At 36.2% G+C, this 18,663-nt stretch overlaps 1 protein-coding gene across 1 annotated transcript; it reads left to right on the forward strand.

Annotated features, from left to right (window-relative positions):
• The first annotated feature begins 975 nt into the window (after positions 1 to 975).
• Positions 976 to 13,150, forward strand: LOC139134569 (uncharacterized). Its single transcript, XM_070701467.1, has 2 exons — positions 976 to 1,124; positions 2,078 to 13,150. The coding sequence occupies exon 2, from the start codon at positions 2,208 to 2,210 to the stop codon at positions 7,767 to 7,769; it is 5,562 nt and encodes a 1,853-aa protein (XP_070557568.1). The 5' UTR covers positions 976 to 1,124; positions 2,078 to 2,207; the 3' UTR covers positions 7,770 to 13,150.
• Positions 13,151 to 18,663: the final 5,513 nt, after the last annotated feature.

Genomic DNA, 18,663 nt, shown 5'->3' on the forward strand with positions numbered 1-18,663 from the left:
CCACTGATACGATTGATTTTGCAGTGGCCTCCAGTGCTCAATTGACAACTTCAATATGATTGTAGTTGGACTGGCTTTTTTCCCGAAAACTGAACATAGTTTACAATCTGCAATCATACTGATTTACATTATGTTTTTTTATTCTCTTTGCTCCCGTCTTATAAGAGATTATGGCCGAGGTCTAAGAGATGCAGATTATTTGAAAAAGACCTGTCGCAATCCCGTATGTTCAGTACGTTAAGTTTGAGAAACAATTGAGGAAATATCTGTCTCTGATACAATGGCTACGAATGAAGATCATTTCCTTCATTGCATAGGCGATACATGTAGATTGATGCCTCTATAATAACATGATGTGTACTTCAAAAGATAAAGTCTTCCACGAAAAGTACTTGAAACATACTTGAAGCAGAGGGAATGTGAAAATTCCGTATCATTAAAGTAACTATTAAATCTTCGAAGAAACCATAATTTGAAATACTTTCCCGCCAAGGTACTTTGTTGTAGGCTACTTGTGACCGACAGTCTACACATATAGCATCTCGGGTTTCCAAAACTACCGTCTTACACAGAGTGTTGTTAAAAGTCTGCTGCAGTTCCTTTTCCCTTTTCGGTTTCGTTTGGATTGTAACACTTGCAGGTTTGGTAAACGGCATTGGTTTTACTTTTCACAATTTACAATATGAGTTTTCTACACAATGTTCACCAGAAATCATACAGAAGATAGATATTTCTGTCGACGATCGGTCATTCGAGTGTATGGAATGTACCATTGTTCTGGAGGTAAACTGCTAAAACTTCTTTGCAAGGCAGTCTGCGTAGTCAGTCGCAGAAATAAACTTTAGGACATCGAACAGGAGACTGCAGTATAGTGGCGGAAAAGTTGTAAGAGTTACAAATGTCGTCGTAGTTTGAATTCGGAACATGTTCCAGTGTTTAAGAAATTTACGGTTGAGTGAACCGTCTGAGTTTTTATTGTTTGCACGCCCCCACACATACCTTCGAACATTTTTGTAAATCACCACTCACTGTGCCCGAATTTTCAGGTGATGTCATTTCCGGCTAGAGCAAGACCCCGAAAGAGGTGATCGACGAAGTTCCGAGTTGCCCATGTTGTTTAACAGGTAAGTTCCAATCGAATTTCTTCTATTAACCAGCGACTAAAATAATGACTAAGTTGTCGTATTATCAGTATTGTATCACGTTTAAGCGTGCTTGCTTGTACAAAACTGCTCTCTCGCAAAGTGACGATTTTGTTTGAGTGGGAGGTTGGTCTTGAATCGTGCGTGTCGTTTTCGTGTGTATTGGTTTAGCTCCATGTTCGGCCCAAACAGTGGCAAACAGATATTTCGAAAGGAAGGAAATTGCTGTAACTTTCGTTGTCCCATGGTTTGCAAACAGTCCCTTTGTAGTCGAAAAAAATACGATCGAAAGATTTTGTGAAGTATAACACATTGCAGAGAATACTAGGTCCACGGTCCACGTAATGACGCGAAAGGATTGCGGTTAACTGAAGTACAATGGCCAGGCCGTGTTTCGCTTGTCGTAACCTGCCACCAAAGGACGAGGTAGAAATACTTAGGTACCGCACTCACGTACAAATAAAACGCTATAGAATTACTTGTCCTCCAGGAAATCGTGGATTTTCTTGAAATGTACTACTTAACTTGGAAACCAAGTACCTTTGTCTCAGTCGATAACTTTCGCAACTGCACAAAACCTTATAATGCAAGTTGAAAGATAATCGGATATTGTGTCTCCCTATATTTATAAACAAACGTTCAGTTCACAGCAACTATCGGTGTCATGTCATGGTACTATGCTCTGTGTCAGGTTCATGTATCACAGACTGAGAATTGTATGTGAAATTTAAAGTATTGTTGTAAAACATGTGAGTGTTAGTAAGTGCAGCAGTGTGTACGGTATTTTATCATATTTTTTGCAATTAAAATTTGATGAGGAGACAATACATATTGTCATTTTTAAGCAAAGTGTGATATCAAGGGTTTCATACGTAATAGAATTGTGAAGTCATCAATATTCAATCATTCAATTTTTCTTTTGTTTCTTTTTTTAGTTTTTGTAATCAGTTGCAAGAAAGGATGGACTTTATGCAAAGTGGATCATTTTGTGACGTTAAACAATGAGGAAGGCGAGACAGGGAAGAATTTTACAATGCTGTCTCTGCTGTTAGTCAATAGGCAGATATGACAGCCATACCGCATTTCAAAGTGGTAGTGTTAATCTGTGCTGTTGTAATTCTCTGCAATGTCGTTGCATTTGGAGAGGACTATGTGGACAATGGTCTTTTTGAAGACATGAAGAATGGAGCAACAAAGACCTGGATAGATGCTAACAAAGATACTGGGAACCAAGAACAATTCAAAAGTGAGGATAATGAAGCTCTACTGATTCCTGACAAACTTGACCACAGAAGTACTCCACATGCTGGCCAAGGAGAGAAATTGTGGAATAAAACAAACAGTCAAAATGCATTATTACACAGTACTGGAACAAAACAAACAAGTGCAGACGAAAGTATTTCAAAGCGACTGGAATCATCAACCCGTTTATGGACTGGTGGAGTTGTGCAGGTCACAAGAGCCAACCAATTGAACAGTACTACAAATGTAATAGACTCAAAAGATTTGCCAAAATCTGACAAACCACCACATGTCAGAAATGGAATTCAGGAAATTTCATATGGAGAACCCACCCAGCCAGTATTACTGGACTCTGCTCGTCATACATCACACCCAACAGACTTTTTAACAACAAAGAAAGCAGGTCATTCAAACGACATGAATCGATTAACAATGAGTGGGAATCCCAGTGTGAAAAAGATTACTTCTTACACAATGCAAGTCAATGACATGGTGAGTTTACTAAGCACACATGACAAGGAAACACTAAATGAAGCCACTGGTCACAAATTAAGTCAAGAAAGTGTGACAAGTGAAACCAACTTAGAGCTTAACAATGATAGTGATGACATTTCAACAGACAAGGATTCTTTCCAGACAACTCAAATGATCGTAGACAATGCAATTGTCGTGACAAAAAACAATGTGCTGCCCAAAAACTATCCAGATCAGTCAAAAACTAATCTGTTTTCTGAGGCAATACAGAAGATTTCCCCCACACCTATGTCTGCAAGTAAAGAAACCAGAACACCTGCTAAAAGTAGTAATCCCAAAATAGAATTAAGCCAAGTTGTACTGGTGCCAACAACACACCATCCAAGACCTGAAACTGATGTTAATTCATCACCACATTTGAACCCAACATCTGTTGTACAAAACTCAACTGAGACACCGTCATTGCACACAAGGACTGAAAGAGAACCGTTGCAAAGTAACAGTGTTACAACGACCAGCCTAAGGACATCAACCACAAATGAGATATTGCATGGAATGCCAGAAATCAGTGAACCAACAGTGTTTACAAAGTCTAGCATTAGTACTATCAAAGTTCCTTCAAGAATGACGGCTGTTACAGCTAATACCAGATTACCAGATTCCTCCAGTGATGATTATCAGGTGTCAGGGTCTCATAGTTGGTTACCCACTATTTCACAAAGTAGTAGCCAGTTTAAAACGACAAAAACAAGTAGTCAGTCTTATGATTCTCCCAGCCAGACAGTGATCAGACTGCCCAGAGTATCAACAAGTACTGTGTTGACTACAGACAATGAGATGCATTCAACCATGAGTTATGCCGAGTCTTTGTCTACAGCCACCAAAAAGACACCAGTGCAAGGACAGAGTACACATGTGTCTACAACATCAAACACCAGGATACACACGCCAAATAGTTCAACCACCAATGGAATGGAAACCTCTTTACCTTCAGAACCACATGTGACTAGAAAAGGGGGTCATAGGTCATTGCATTACAATGTTAGTGACACCACTAATAATTATCCACAGTTAGGAATGACTTTTCTGTTCACCAAATCAGATGAAAGCTGGGAACAACTGAGCAGCCAGCATGACATCAGCGTGACTGATAAACAGCAAAATGTTCCAACATCAGATGATTTGATGAACACTCAAGTTCACAGAGAAACATCAAGTTTCATAACTGGAATAAACACTGTTGAAAAAACATATGTACCAGGATTGACACCAACAAAGCTTAGTGATGGATTCCAGACCAACTTATATCAAACTAAACAGTGGAGTACAAGATTAGAATTGTTGCCAAGCAATCCTACAACTCCAAGTCATTTTTCTTCCCCGACAGAATCTAAATCAATGAAGACATTACTGCCAACTCATTCAACTGATTTCCAAGTAAAAGACGACTCAACAGAAAAGAACACTGAAAATGACACGAGAGCTTACCCAACTGTAACACTATCTATGATTAACTCCAAGCCAATTAATGAAACATCAACACATCAGGCTACAACAGTTATGGCTGGCTCAGAGTTGACAAACACGACCACAATTCCTTCAAGTAGTACATTACTCAGCACTGCAACAGGTGAAAGAGTTACTTCAAGAAAATTGACAATCAGTGAAATTAGCTCCATGACTGATGTAGTGTCTACTGAAGCAACACTGTCTAGGATGTCATCTATGGAACCACTAACAAAGACACTGACATCAGTTTCACCTTCATCGACTTCCGAAAGGTCGACATCAAACATTTCATTGGAAACAAAACACAAACCCACAGATGCCTATCAAATGTCAACACGGAAACCCAGGATAGAAGTTAGCTCATCTCAAAGTCAACAGATCACAGAAACAGTACTTGCATCTTCTCCAAATATTGAACCCTCTACCCTAGCTATGGTTGCAACAACACCCATCCTTAAAAGTACAACTTCAGAAAGAGAGAATTCTTCAAAAGGCCAGGCAAGTAAAGATAGAGTAACGGTGCCAGATGCAGGGAGAAGACCAACATCAGAATCAACCACTCAACCAAATTCTAAACCAACAAGTGTATCATACTCCAAACCAATAAGTGAACCAGAATCAGAACCATCAAGTGAACCAGAATCAGAACCGACAGTTGAACCAGAATCAGAACCAACAGTTGAACCAGAACCAGAATCAGAACCAGCGACTGAACCAGAATCAGAACCACCAAGTGAACCAGAATCAGAACCAACAGTTGAACCAGAATCAGAATCGGAACTAACAGGCGAACCAGAATCAGAACCAACCAGTGAGCCAAAGTCAGAACCAACAAGTGAACCAGAATCAGAATCAGAACCGACAGTTGAACCAGAAACAGAACCGACAGTTGAACCAGAATCGGAACCAACAGTTGAACCAGAACCAGAATCAGAACCAGCGGCTGAACCAGAATCAGAACCAACCAGTGAGCCAAAGTCAGAACCAACAAGTGAACCAGAATCAGAATCAGAACCAACCAGTGAGCCAAAGTCAGAACCAACAAGTGAACCAGAATCAAAAACAGAACCAGTGGCTGAGCCAGAATCAGAACCAACGGTTGAACCAGAATCAGAACCAGCAGTTGAACCAGAATTAGAATCAACAGTTGAACCAGAGTCAGAACCAGCAGGTAAACCAGAGTTAGAACCAGCGGGTGAACCAGAATCAGAACCAACAGTTGAACCAGAACCAGCAGGTAAACCAGAATCAGAACCAGTGGGTGAACCAGAATCAGAACCAGCAGGTGAACCAGAACCAGCAGGTGAACCAGAATCAGAACCAACGGGTGAACCAGAATCAAGTGGAGAGCCTGAAACTGAAGTGGAACCAGAAGTGGAACCAGAGGCTGGACATCCATCTCATGCAGAGCCAGTCCCAGAATGGGATGAAGCTTTAGCACAATGGGGAGCAGCATGGGAGTTTCACATTTATACAATGGCAATATTGTTTCTGTTTCTTGCAATTTATTCATTTATTAGTATGATAAGATTGCGAACCCGCAGATTGCTGAGTCAGGGTTATTTTCTGGCACTTAACTTTATTATGTTTGTCATGGGATTAGACAGAGCAATATATTTGTTCATTGATGCTTACAACTTCAAAGAACTTTTTCCAACAGCACTTTCATATTTTCTACACAGTCTTGGATTTCCATGCCTTACATCAGCATTCAGTATTTTATTTTTAGCTCTTTTACAGTCAACAAAAATGCGCCTTGTCTCACCCAAAATACAAAAAGTCAAGATTTTGACGTCAATTATCATCTTTCATTTTGCTTTGTCGATTTCTTCTGACCTTATTGTTGGTTTCACCTACAGAGCTAAAATCCTATTACTGGTATGTCAAGGGGCTTTTGTTTTCTGGGGACTCATCCTTTCTGTGGGTTATTTCTATATTTTCAAAAGACTGTATAGTTCAACTGTGAACAGACTTAAAGAGATGAGGAAGATGAGTCTGCAAAAAGCAGTGTATGCATTGCCTGGAATTAAGCCAATTAGAAAGAAAGCAAAGACAAGTCTTGGCACTGCTGTGAAAGTGACATTAGTTACTGCCATTTTTGGATTACTGTGTTGTGCATTGCAACTGTACGGAATGGTTGCTGTGTTCGGACTGCATGGAAAACATGAACAACCAAAACCTTGGCCCTGGTGGACTTTCCAATTTACTTTCCGTGTATGTGAATTAGGGATGTGTGTCACCATGAGTTATGTTGCAACTCAGCCATTCCGCTACACAAGAACAGGTGAACCAAAGCATGGTGCACCTTGTCGTAGCGCACGTGTTTTGCTATGTCAAACATGTTGTGGTTACAATCGCCATGACATCAGTAATCAAGATGTCAATAGATATCAGTACTCAGATTCATTCTCTGATGTCAATGAATTACAGATCCCAGAATTCAATTCTAATCATCCATTCAGTGATCACCCTTATCAAGAACTTCTTGAATGTCAGCCTTTAGCAATCATACACAATGAGAGTAGGTCTTGTAGTCCAAAGGTACACATGACAACAGATTTGTCACGGGCAAATTCTGGAAAACCTGTGATACCTAGTACTTCTCAGTGTAGTCATAGCAAGTCATTTACAAGCCCTGCTGAATTCAGAGGAGAATGTTCTAGCTTAAGCCCAGCCCAACTGTCTTCTATAAGCCTTAGTGGTAGTATTGACAATATGCTGACTAAAAAAGGATTACCGACTTTTCAGTTTGACAGGACAACAAGTACTCACAGTATCAACAAAGTGACAGCCAATGGTAAAGCCACCTTCCGTACTGAAAAAGAAACTAACTTGAAAGCATCCTCCCAGCACGACATTGGAAATCAAGTGAAGCAAAACAATAGCAGTTTCTCTATGATAGATCTTGCCCTTCGTTCAAGTTCAACATCATCATCCAAACAAAGTTTGTCCCAAAGATTGAAAGATTCATTAACAAAACTTGGAAACTCAAATTTATCTCTCAGTAGTAAAAGACAATATTCACAAGTTTCAATGAATGAAGCGCCTGTAGAAAAGCAGAAAATTGTCAACATCCAACGAAGTCAAAGTATGCAACATTATCCCCGTCCTTCAGATAATTGTCAGGATAAAATGTTGTACTATCTTGGGAAAAAAGAACCACACCCAAGAACAGAAATACAGGAGCAGTTTGAACAGTTACTTGAGGATGGTTGTGAAAGTGAGGCACATCAATCTTGTGAACTTGATGCCATGGAAAGTGACCGGCAAAATCGGTCACATGACTCAGAAGAAGATCGTCTCAGTGAAATTTCAAAAACCGAATCTGAAGTACACGCTAGCATGGCTGAGGTATTAGATGATCTAGACTTGAGTGATACATCAATAACTATTGAGTTGTAAATTGTATATGTATTGTAAGATATTTATAGAAACTAGCAAACAGTCTGTCTATACACGGCCATAGTACTCAGTTCAACATGTAATGTTTGATAAGCTACCTATGTTACACAGTGGCTAGAGTCACTTTGACATCATCAAAGTAAAGCCACATAACTGTGATTAAGCTGACTTTCACAGTGTGTAATCATGCACTCACAAGTTGATTTCAAATAATTCAAATGACATTATCTACTTACTCATTGTTTCAGGTATTTAGATCGTTTATTCCTTGATTAAAAATGTGCACCAGCATTAAGAATGTAACTGCAGAAAACTTGTTTTTGATATTTAAACATGCCTGTCAAGATTTAGTTCAAACTTGCCTGTCAAGATTTAGTTCAAACTTTATCGCCTTGAACACAGAGTAGTAACATTGCTGTACCAAACATACTGTAAAGACATTCAGGATTTCGCTGGAATTTTCCTTCAGTCATGGTGTATATGTAATTCATTATGGCAAGTTGGCAACAGTAATTACCAATAAGGTAGCCAAGGGGTTGAAACCTGACCTTGTGTCAGTTTAAAGGAAAGAAATTGTTTTTTGTGTGTCATTTAAGTGTATGTCAGTGATTTCTTTTTATCAGACTGATTTTTGAGCTGTAATTACAGGACCTACATTCATAAGTGCCCTTGTGAAGTTGTTATGCCATCAAGGATTTGTAAAGTATTCCAATGTTAAATGTGTCCACAGTGGCTAAAATGAGCAATTTAAACGTTAAATTCCAAAAAAATTCAAGCCGACAGGACATCCATATAATACCACATCAAGCATTACACCCATGACAAAATGGCAGTTATTGCAGTATAGGCATTGTATGAATTGTGAAAAATACTTTGACAAGTTAATTAAATCATTATATTTATCATTTAAATAAAACATTTGATATATCCAAAATTTTCTTTCTCAAATTCAGGATGTCTTGCTGAAAAATTGTTTCTTTTTGTCACCAGGACATAATTTTGGTAATTTGTTCTGTTAGTATTACTCCTAGTACTTCAAGGCAGGAACGTGATAGAAAAAGGTAGAGTTTGTAATTGGAGAATGCTTAATCATCAAACAACTACCCCCCTCCAATCCTAAACCACAGAAGTGGTCAACAAGGGAATTACACTATTATTGCAGCTACATGCCAAGGACAAATGTTTTGTAAAGGACATTAGGGAAATTATTGTATGCTTAGAATTCCTTCTTATGTAATCAAATGTGATTACTGTCTGTAACAATTTTTGTCAGTCATTAACCGATAATAATCCTTATTTTACAAAATCCAGAAACCATAGCTATGAAGACTCCCATACTGCTTTTTTTAAAAATGAAAGATTGAATGATGCAATCCAATGCATGAATTGTTGAAACTTTGTGACTTGGTTTTACCAGTATGTACTGAAAGTTATTGTACATGTTTATAGGAATGATTTCATATCAGCTATAATCAAATTTTATGTTTCAATTGTCTTTTCACTAGTTTGTTTCTTCTACATCATGTTTTGAAATATATTGTTAAAGTTCCAATCTTTCATTCATGGTTTCAAAACCTCAACTTCAGATTTAGAAAATAATGGCAAAAATCAATCGGTGGTAGTTTCATTTGAATGCATATTTCAAATAAGCTGTTTTAGACATGTCAGTGGTTATGGATGTGTTTGATAAGTTACAATGGAACATTTGACCATTGAAACGGTCAGTTTGTTCACTCAGTTTTTGTTGATAACAGTGTTTATTTCACAATGTCTAATAGAACTTCTACAACATTGTGTTGCTGTAGATGAAATTCAAGTAATTTAATGTGTATTTTATGCATGTTTTTCACATGTCTGGTCCTGAATCTTTGCTAGATACCTCAATGTCAAGCTGAGAGCATAAATCAAAGCTTCCATGTGGCAGAGCACTTGTAGTTCTAATGAGCCATTGAAATGTATATTTAAACTTCCCTAAATTCTCAGTAAGGTGGTCTGTTGGAGACATTGGTAAACCACATGATATTGAAAGTATAAGATTTTGAAATATAAGATTCTTCATATATAATTCTGACTTTCCTTGTACATACTGCTATACATGTATGCCCTTGCTGTCACAAACAACATAGAAATTCCTCAGATAACAGTCTGAATGTTCCATACTGTGTGGTCTGTCCTTCACAACCATTGCAATACATTATCTGAATGAATGGTGTTATACAGACAGAACTTGCCATAGCTATGAACATCCTTCAGTGAACAGTTTGGAAAATGTCTAGTTTCAAAATGTACAGATTTTGAGTCATCATGTCAAGAAGTTCATTTTAACCATGTACTTCAATATCCCTTTAATTGATTCAGGGTCAAAGTTTAAAGAAGAAATTGTAAAAACCTATGAGAAGAATGGAGAGTGTGTAGTTGCCCATATTTTAGAAATCCGTTCTATAGTGTTAGTGTTCAACACATCTGACTTGTTTAGATTTCAAATAATACAGGATTTTCAAGTCCCAATTCTGGTTGCTGCTCTGACTCATGAAAATTAGAAACTAAATTTCAAGAAAGAAAAATTTTGAAAATCTTGAAATTCTTGTTCAACAGTAATTTGGAATTATTTTTGTCAAAAGAAAATCAGTGTTGTGGAAATTTTTGGTAGTTGCTAAAGCAGCATTATTGTGATATAAGAGCCAGACAGAGACTATGTCAGCCAAGATTTGTGACTCTTTACATGGCCAATAAATGTGAAGTATCTGATACCACCAACTAGGGGATTGTGGTTGCTAGGAGGACTGTAGAAATATGTTACCCTAAATTCAGATTATCAGACATTGGTAGAGAAACCCGAGTCTAATGTAGTGATATCAACATATAAAGGTCAACTTTGTGATGACTTCTGAATTCCAACAAAGAAAGATTGTTACATTGATTTAGATAAATACATATTCAGACATGTAAACTTTGTTGTCACACTGTACCATAGAGTGCTTGGTTTGATTCATCTTTTAATAACAGTTACATTGTTAGTTTTGCTACTTGTTTGTCTAGTGCTTATAACAATAATAGGAGTATTCAATTTCAAACTATACATTTTAAGAATTCTTATTGAAAAATATTATCTGGAAAAATTTCAAATGAATTTCATTATACTGTTCTGTCTAGTTGACAAGGGCTGGTCCCATTTGTTTATAATTAGTTATAGTGAAAATGTTGCTCATCAACAATTGTTTAAAGGTTATCTATTTTCATTGAAGTATTTTTCCTTGTACATATATACCAGTAGCTATTGTTAACATTCAGGATTCAGTATTCTTAGTGGACATTTACAACAGATGTATACATATATATATACATGTAATTTTTTCACACGCATGTTCATCTTATTTTCATTGTCAATATGTTTCTCATGCCTGCATCAAATATGTAGAGTTTTGCAACATATATAAACTCATTTTTTGCTCGTGAAAAGTTTCACAAACCATAGTTTTTTCAACCATGGTTTTGTAGCATGTTGATTTATGTAACCAGATAGTATGCCTGACGATAATACAACAGATAATACAACATACATGTGACAGAAATGGTTCTTGAGATGTATTCAGTAGGTTTCTTGTTACCATAGAATGATTTTCCAAATATTCTTGCCATTCATCAGTCTTACTAGAGTAAAAATTGTATAGCTACTCAGATAGATGATACTCAGCTTTTTTATGGTAGACCTCAACATCAGATGTGCTGTTTCCTTGCAGAAACTGTCACTTGAATCAGTGCTTTCTCAGCGCGCACAAACAATTTGTTTAAAATCTGATATTGAGACGGCAGTGTCTCCACTTTTGTTTGTTCCATTCTGATCTCCTGTCAACAACTTATAGAAATAGCATTCAAGAATAAGCCAAAGTTGAAATGTTTTGTTTCTGTGTCGGATCTGAACCAAATTTTACCCTTATCTAATACTGTCACCATGATGAGCCACCAATTTTCAATCAGTTCAATCACAAGATGTTAAAATTACCGGTAGGTATCCCCTCATCAAATACCATATAAATTGCAATTATTAATCATAATATTGTCTCAAAAGTGAGAAATTCTCTCTTATTCAAAAAGACAGTTGACAGTCTTTACAGTACAAAGTATGAACATTTTAAGCATTGGGTGATTCTTTGATGATGGCTAATTTGCTCAGTGGAGATTGTGAAATTAACTTAAATACATTTCACTTGAGTTCTGTAACAGATACAATATCAGTTAAACTTCACTAATGTCATAAATGTTATACATGTTTTGCAGTGAGAGTATGTAGTCAGAAGTTTATTTCATCAATATGTATTGTGAGTTTGTGATAATGTTAGAATCTGTGAGATGGATTGTATTTCATTGGATATAAAGGCAAGTGATAAGTTCTGAAGTGATTTTCTCTGTGTTCTTGAATGAACTGAAAGAAGACTGTTTACCTCATGATGTTGGCCAGCTGTGGTAACTATTAGTGCGTAGGAGTCAAAGGTCATAAGAACCATAAACAGTAGTATTATGTGCTAGCAGAACAACTATCAAATAGTTTTACTATCAATGTTCATTTTCATCCTTTGCATGAACAAGAGAGAAAACAAGTACTCAGATGATTTGTATCTATTTGTGAAAATTTCCAACCGCAGAGAAATTAGTCAACCAAAACATGGTGAATGGTAACTATTCCTGAGTATTTGCATTTTGAAGCAGTCGTTAAAAGTTGAAACCAATAGCAGACTATGATACGAGGCACAGCTGTGTAATCATTACAAACAAGTCTCCCTGCTATTGGTGAATTTTCAATATGAGATTCCTTGAAGCAGCTCTCACCATTATGACCTCTACATATTTTCTATGCAAAGCGTGACCAAGTGTTAGGTGTTTTCATTTGAATTTTGCATTGTATGTACTGCGACCTAGACTGGCTCATCGATTTCATTGTTATTTAATGATGCAAATTCATTGAATGAAGTTGTATTTTGTTTAGATACAAGACAATTGTCTGCATACTTTTTTTAGGCTATGGCATGTATTTTTTGTGACAGATTTTTGTCGTCAGTTTCTGTTTTGTCGATTGAACAATCTACTTGTTTTTTAGAAATACAACTCAAAATTGCAATAAAATATTATCAGTAATATACATTGACTTGAGTCCTTTATTAGTGCCATCAACGAATTTTTGTAAATTTGTTATTAAAAATAGCAATTTACGATGGACATTAAAGTCCATCCATTGTATAGAGTTGCCTCAGGCTTCACTTTTAGGCTGCTACCAACTGAAATGTTGCTCTTGAAGGAAGGACTGTCCATTCAGGGATATTTAGAAATTCAATGGATACATGGCCATTTTAAATAAAGGATGCTTTTGTGTCAATATTTGGAAACTGTGTGTTCCTTTCTCCAACATATCCAATCTTCTATCATGTTTAATACCAGGTATCTTCAACATATCTATATTCAAAATTAGTGTAAAGTTTCAGCTTTCAAATTTTCAATGCCAGAATGTGGATGTCCTATGAAATAGTGTCTAACTATTCTGACAGTACAGTATGGTGAATGTATTCACAGATTAGTTCAGAAGTGTGAGAAGAGCCATGGAATGGAATTTACTCCGTGCCATGTCTCCCATACCCATTGACTGCTGACTCTATATCTTGGTATAGATTTCCCACAGTATATTGCAATCACTGCCGTTGTGGTCTGGGTTCAATGAACACTACTACTGTCAATCTCAGAGACATTCAATCTGTAGACTTAAACATTGAAGATTTTAAAATTTACTTTAAAAATAATGAAGATTTGACAAAGAAAGATGCAGATTTTGACCCATTTATCGTCACAGTAAATGTTATATTATTACCCCCTACAATGTCTCAGACCATATTTTCATCACAAATGTCTAGGTACAACTGATTCCACAAGATCATTAAAGCTTCATAGTTTAGTTTGAGACCGTTAATTCCTCTAGGAGCAAGCAATTATAAATTGTTCTGATGGAAAACAGTCGACAGAACTGCAAAAAATCTAGGTTCTGACTGTTGTAAATAATGTGTAGTTACTAATAACATGGTTCATTTAATCTGAGGCCAGCTCTGGAATAGATTAGCAATTCTAGACAACATCCTTTGCAGCAAAGACTCCAGGCCAGAATTTTACAGTCATATGGTGTCAAAAAGTTCCGTCCTGAGTATTAATAATGGAAATGGAAGGTTCTTTGTGATAATTCATTATATTTCAGGATTTCATATCTGTCATTTCCAGTCTTCATGTAATTTGAACAACTTAATACTTTCATCATTCCTTTTAGCTTCCCACATTGACTTTAAAATTTGTCCTCAACATATGATACAAGGTCAGGGGCAGCCAACAAACCAGTTGGTACAGAAAGCAGTTTGAAAGTGGTTTTCAAGTGGCCCAGCACTTTTTGTAATTTCACAGGAAAGTTTTCCTATTTTTTTCTTTGCATAGCTAGCCTAGAGGTCAAGCAGCTATGTGGCCACATAGGAATACATAAATACAATGTACTGTGGTTTAACAAGGCAGCCAGACTGTTTACTCTTATTTTATATCATCTGTCTTTGGTGTGCCACATTTCTCAAGAAATTCTCTGGATTTGATCCAATGTCAAGGTCAACAAGGTGCAGAAGCAGCCTTTGTAATGATTTATGTAAATTCATTAATCAATGACCAAAATGTTATTGATCTAGATTTATTTTTCAGTTACCCACGAATGGTGAACAAAGATGTCATTGATAAAAAAATTCATATTTGAGGTCATATGTTTTGTGATTACCTGTCAGCTACGTCAGTGTGTTTGCTGACCATTGTTTTACCTGATTTATCATTAGTTTCAGTTTTCATGTTGAAGTGTCAATAATCATAAAAGTATGTTTTAATGTCCCTCAGCCTCAGAGGAATGTATTGTATATACAGATATCAGCCAATGTTTATTTAATAGTGTTTGGTTTTGAACCTCAGAAGTCCTTCAAGCAAAATCCAATTAAAGAGAACTGTATTTTTTATTGACATTTTTCGTTGTTGACGTGAGTTAGTACAATAGGCAGTGCATTTTACAATTGCACTTTAACAATAAACAGGAAACTGTATTCTACTCTTTCAAATCCTCTTGGAGAGGTTTAATCTACAAACATAAAGAAGTACTGTCCAGACGATAAAGAATAGTATTCCCAATAGATGTTTTGATGTTACAAACCTTGGAGGAATGCACACTTATTCTGTAATTCTTTGAACTTACAGGTAACAGTGTCTATAAACCATGAAGCAGCAATTATCGTGACATGATTCTCAGACATGTCTGTCTAAATGTTAGTCTAACGCAAACTTTGGGTTTTATAACTCCATCAACAAAAGTTATTCTCATGAAGATTGAAAAGATCTTGGAATTCTAAAAAAATCATGAAGAGATCAAATCAGCTTTTTCTTTTGAAATTAAAAATTAATCATGTTTCCTTTGATGAGTTGTAATCTGGATATTATTTTGAACTTTGATCATCTCACAGACAACATCCAATCACATACAAGGATTAGTTGAAAACATGTCCTCATTTAAGGTCGGTGAAAGGTCAATTGGCTTGTTGTTGAGATAGTGCTGTTTATGGAAATAAGAAAGGGCCTTTTTGTTTGCACGGTCAACCCGCAAGACGGATGTAATAACAACTGACTAGAAGCATTTCACCAAGGATATGTGAATGAGAACTCAGCTGATCAATGTCATCATCATGCTTTACCATATACAGATACATGTAGTTATATGTAATTATTTAAACAAAATTAAACTGGAGATTTGGTTGACTATGTGACTAAATAGAAGAGATTTCACAAAAGCCAAATACTCATCAGTTTTTACATACAGGATATAAAGAAATACTCATCAGTCTTTACATACAGGATATAAAGAAGAAAATATAGTGAGAACTCAGAGTCTGTAAATCTTGGCATGTCATCTCCATGGAAACACTTTGCAGTCCAAGCAATGCAACACAACATTTATATTTATTTATATTTATATTTATATTTTATCACTTTTTCCCAAAATATCTGACAGAAAACTAGTTATGTGAATTGTTCACTGTAAAAGTTTCCCTGTTATGATATGTGATATTTAGAAATCCCTGTGTTCTGTCACAAAATACCTCTACCTTCATGTAATTTCCTGTAAGATAAAATCAATATTTATTAAGGCATTAAAACTTTGCTTGTGTGGTCTGGTTCTATTTGTCACCTATGTTTACAAAATCCTCTTCTACAGAGTGGGTAAAAACAATGAGACCAGACTACGTACTTTTCTGAAGGAAGTTCTAAGAGGTCAATCCTAACATAGTGTATGTCTTGTACTTTGTCCTTGTATTGTTGGAATAAAAATGAAAGCCAGCAGATGTAGTAGACCTGGAGACAAACATTCTCAACGTAACCCTTGACCTTCTGGGTAACTGGATAGGCAAGTGTTACTTTCACAAATATACTTTGGTTTGGACTTTGTGTCAGCTGATGAAAATCCATGCACACATGGTATGTATTATCATACAAATATTGCGTTATATATTGATTAGTTATGGATCATGGCCTTTTTCAACATTGTAAAACTAAATGTGAACTTAAAAAAAATTACATGTATTATTCTGTTTAAGAGGGAGTGTGTTGAACAGTAAGCAATTCAACCAGTCAAATCAACCTGTAAATTACAATATCAAGTTGCTTGTAGTCTTTGAAAACAAAACATTGAGTTTCAACTATTGGTCTCACTGAAAAAAATACACATTTTTTATCAAGTTGACCTTGAATAAAATTACTTAAAATGTAAATTCCATTTGGCTGGTGTTCTCAATAGAAGAGAAACTATTAAAGTCTCTATAAACTTTAAAAATTACTGTTTTGCAATGATGAGCAACATTTGTCAAACAATTCATCCTTATTAAAGTTTAATGGAACTCAATAGATGTGTGATTCATCCAACTTACAGAAAATCAGAACTTTGTCATTCCAAAGTAGAGGTTTGGAAAGATTGAAAATTATACTCATTCAATATTCATTAAAGTAATAGAATGTAATAAGTAAGTTATGATGACATGATCAAAGATAGTCATTAGGACATGGTAATAAAAATATGATGATTGGCTTTGCCAGACTATCCCAATTGAAGTGAAGACTATAGTAAACAAAGAAATCAAACAACTTTGATTTGTTTGAATTGCTAAAACTAACAGCTGAATTTTTTAATTTTAATTTTGCAGTCCATGGACTGCATTTTTCTAACCAGTTTTTCATTTCAAAGCAATTTCAATGCAGTAGTTACCTCTATCACTTTCCATCAGATGCAGTGTTATTCATTGTCATTTAGGTGAGCGCCCTCTATCAGCCAACACAGATATCTGTGATCAAGTTTCCTTCAATCTGTAATTCAAATTGAGTTACATGTAATGTCTCATATGGCGTTGTATTTTAATTAAAATTTCACACACTCAAAAAATTTTGCTACTGCCATTGTTATTCAAGGGTGTGATATACAGTATCTCAATAGAAGGCGATCCTATAGCTATAATGATCAGATTATGTTTCACTAAGTCAACCTTCCAATGAAGAGAAATAACAACAGGGAGTGCAACATCATATGGTTTAGTCCAGCATTCACTAGGAATGTACAAACAAACATTGCGAAAGTGTCCCTGAACCTTCCCCACAAACATTTCCCTGAGAATTCAAAGCTCCACAAAATATTCAACAGAAATACCATAAAAGAAAGTGGTACAGCTTTATCATCCGTTTTACAATAACTGAAATATATTCCCTGCATGCTTTAATACATTATATCTGGCCATGAAATATATTCTAAATTGCTCTTTTTTCCATTTTCCCAATTTAAGACCTGATTTAATTTGATTTAATCTCAGCCCCGAAAATTTCCTGTACTCATCAATTAAATTTAAGACTCTGATTGGTGATTTAACTTTGTGATATACAGTTGCATATCATCTGCCATCTGTGTTAGTTTTATGTCTTTCTCTTCAGCCATGTTTTGGATTTTTATCCATGTTTTTTTATCTTATTTTTGTTGCTACAATTCTGACAACACACACACACACACACACACATATATATATATAGAGAGAGAGAGAGAGAGAGAGAGAGAGAGAGAGAGAGAGAGAGAGAGAGAGAGAGAGAGAGCATGTGGTAATTTACCCAGATTGTCTGTTGATGGAATGTTGTGGTCAGTGAGGCACAGCTTGCATTGCTTGGTTTCACTGTTATTGGTATTACTCTGGAGATGGTGGAACTGTCCACCTTGAGTTCATTTTGTGTGAAGGAGTATCTGTAGGTGTTGTAGCTGCATTTGAACGCGGAAAGTGATTTGTTTCACAGAGATCTTTACCTTGAAACAAAGCAACGGCACCATTTTTGTGATAAAACATCATTACATCCCCATTACTGTGCTTGTCCACACAAACTGCAATGTAATGAGCTGATGTTGCTTTTTAATTTTATCCTTCAGTCCCCGGTGACGGTGACAATCAGTCCATCACTGTACCAAGACAAGCGACATGTGGTTTCGTTTACCACAGAATAGCTGCATTTTGACGCTTTTATAGTAACAAGCAAAGCTGCTCAAATCAACCAGTGATCGCGAAGCCCCCTGTAAACGTACAGGGGGCTTCGCGATTACTGGTTGATTTGAGCACCTGTGGTAACAAGAGTCCCGACCGTATATCTTCAGTGTTCAGACATAATATTTCCCAGTCTCTAAAATATATAAATCGAGTAAATTGGAGCAATGGATGTTTTACTATTCGTTTAATACCGTCGTACCTATTATTATTAGGAAAGGGCTGTGCTGCCAGGTTTTCTTTTTTTGTGCTGCCAGGTTTGTGGCAAAATTGTGTGT

Source organism: Ptychodera flava, chromosome 6, assembly GCF_041260155.1.
Source record: "Ptychodera flava strain L36383 chromosome 6, AS_Pfla_20210202, whole genome shotgun sequence".
Taxonomy (NCBI): domain Eukaryota; kingdom Metazoa; phylum Hemichordata; class Enteropneusta; family Ptychoderidae; genus Ptychodera; species Ptychodera flava.

Coding starts and splice junctions, on each gene's coding strand:
- LOC139134569 (XM_070701467.1), top strand. CDS start 2,208: ATGACAGCCATACCGCATTTCAAAGTGGTAGTGTTAATCTGTGCTGTT.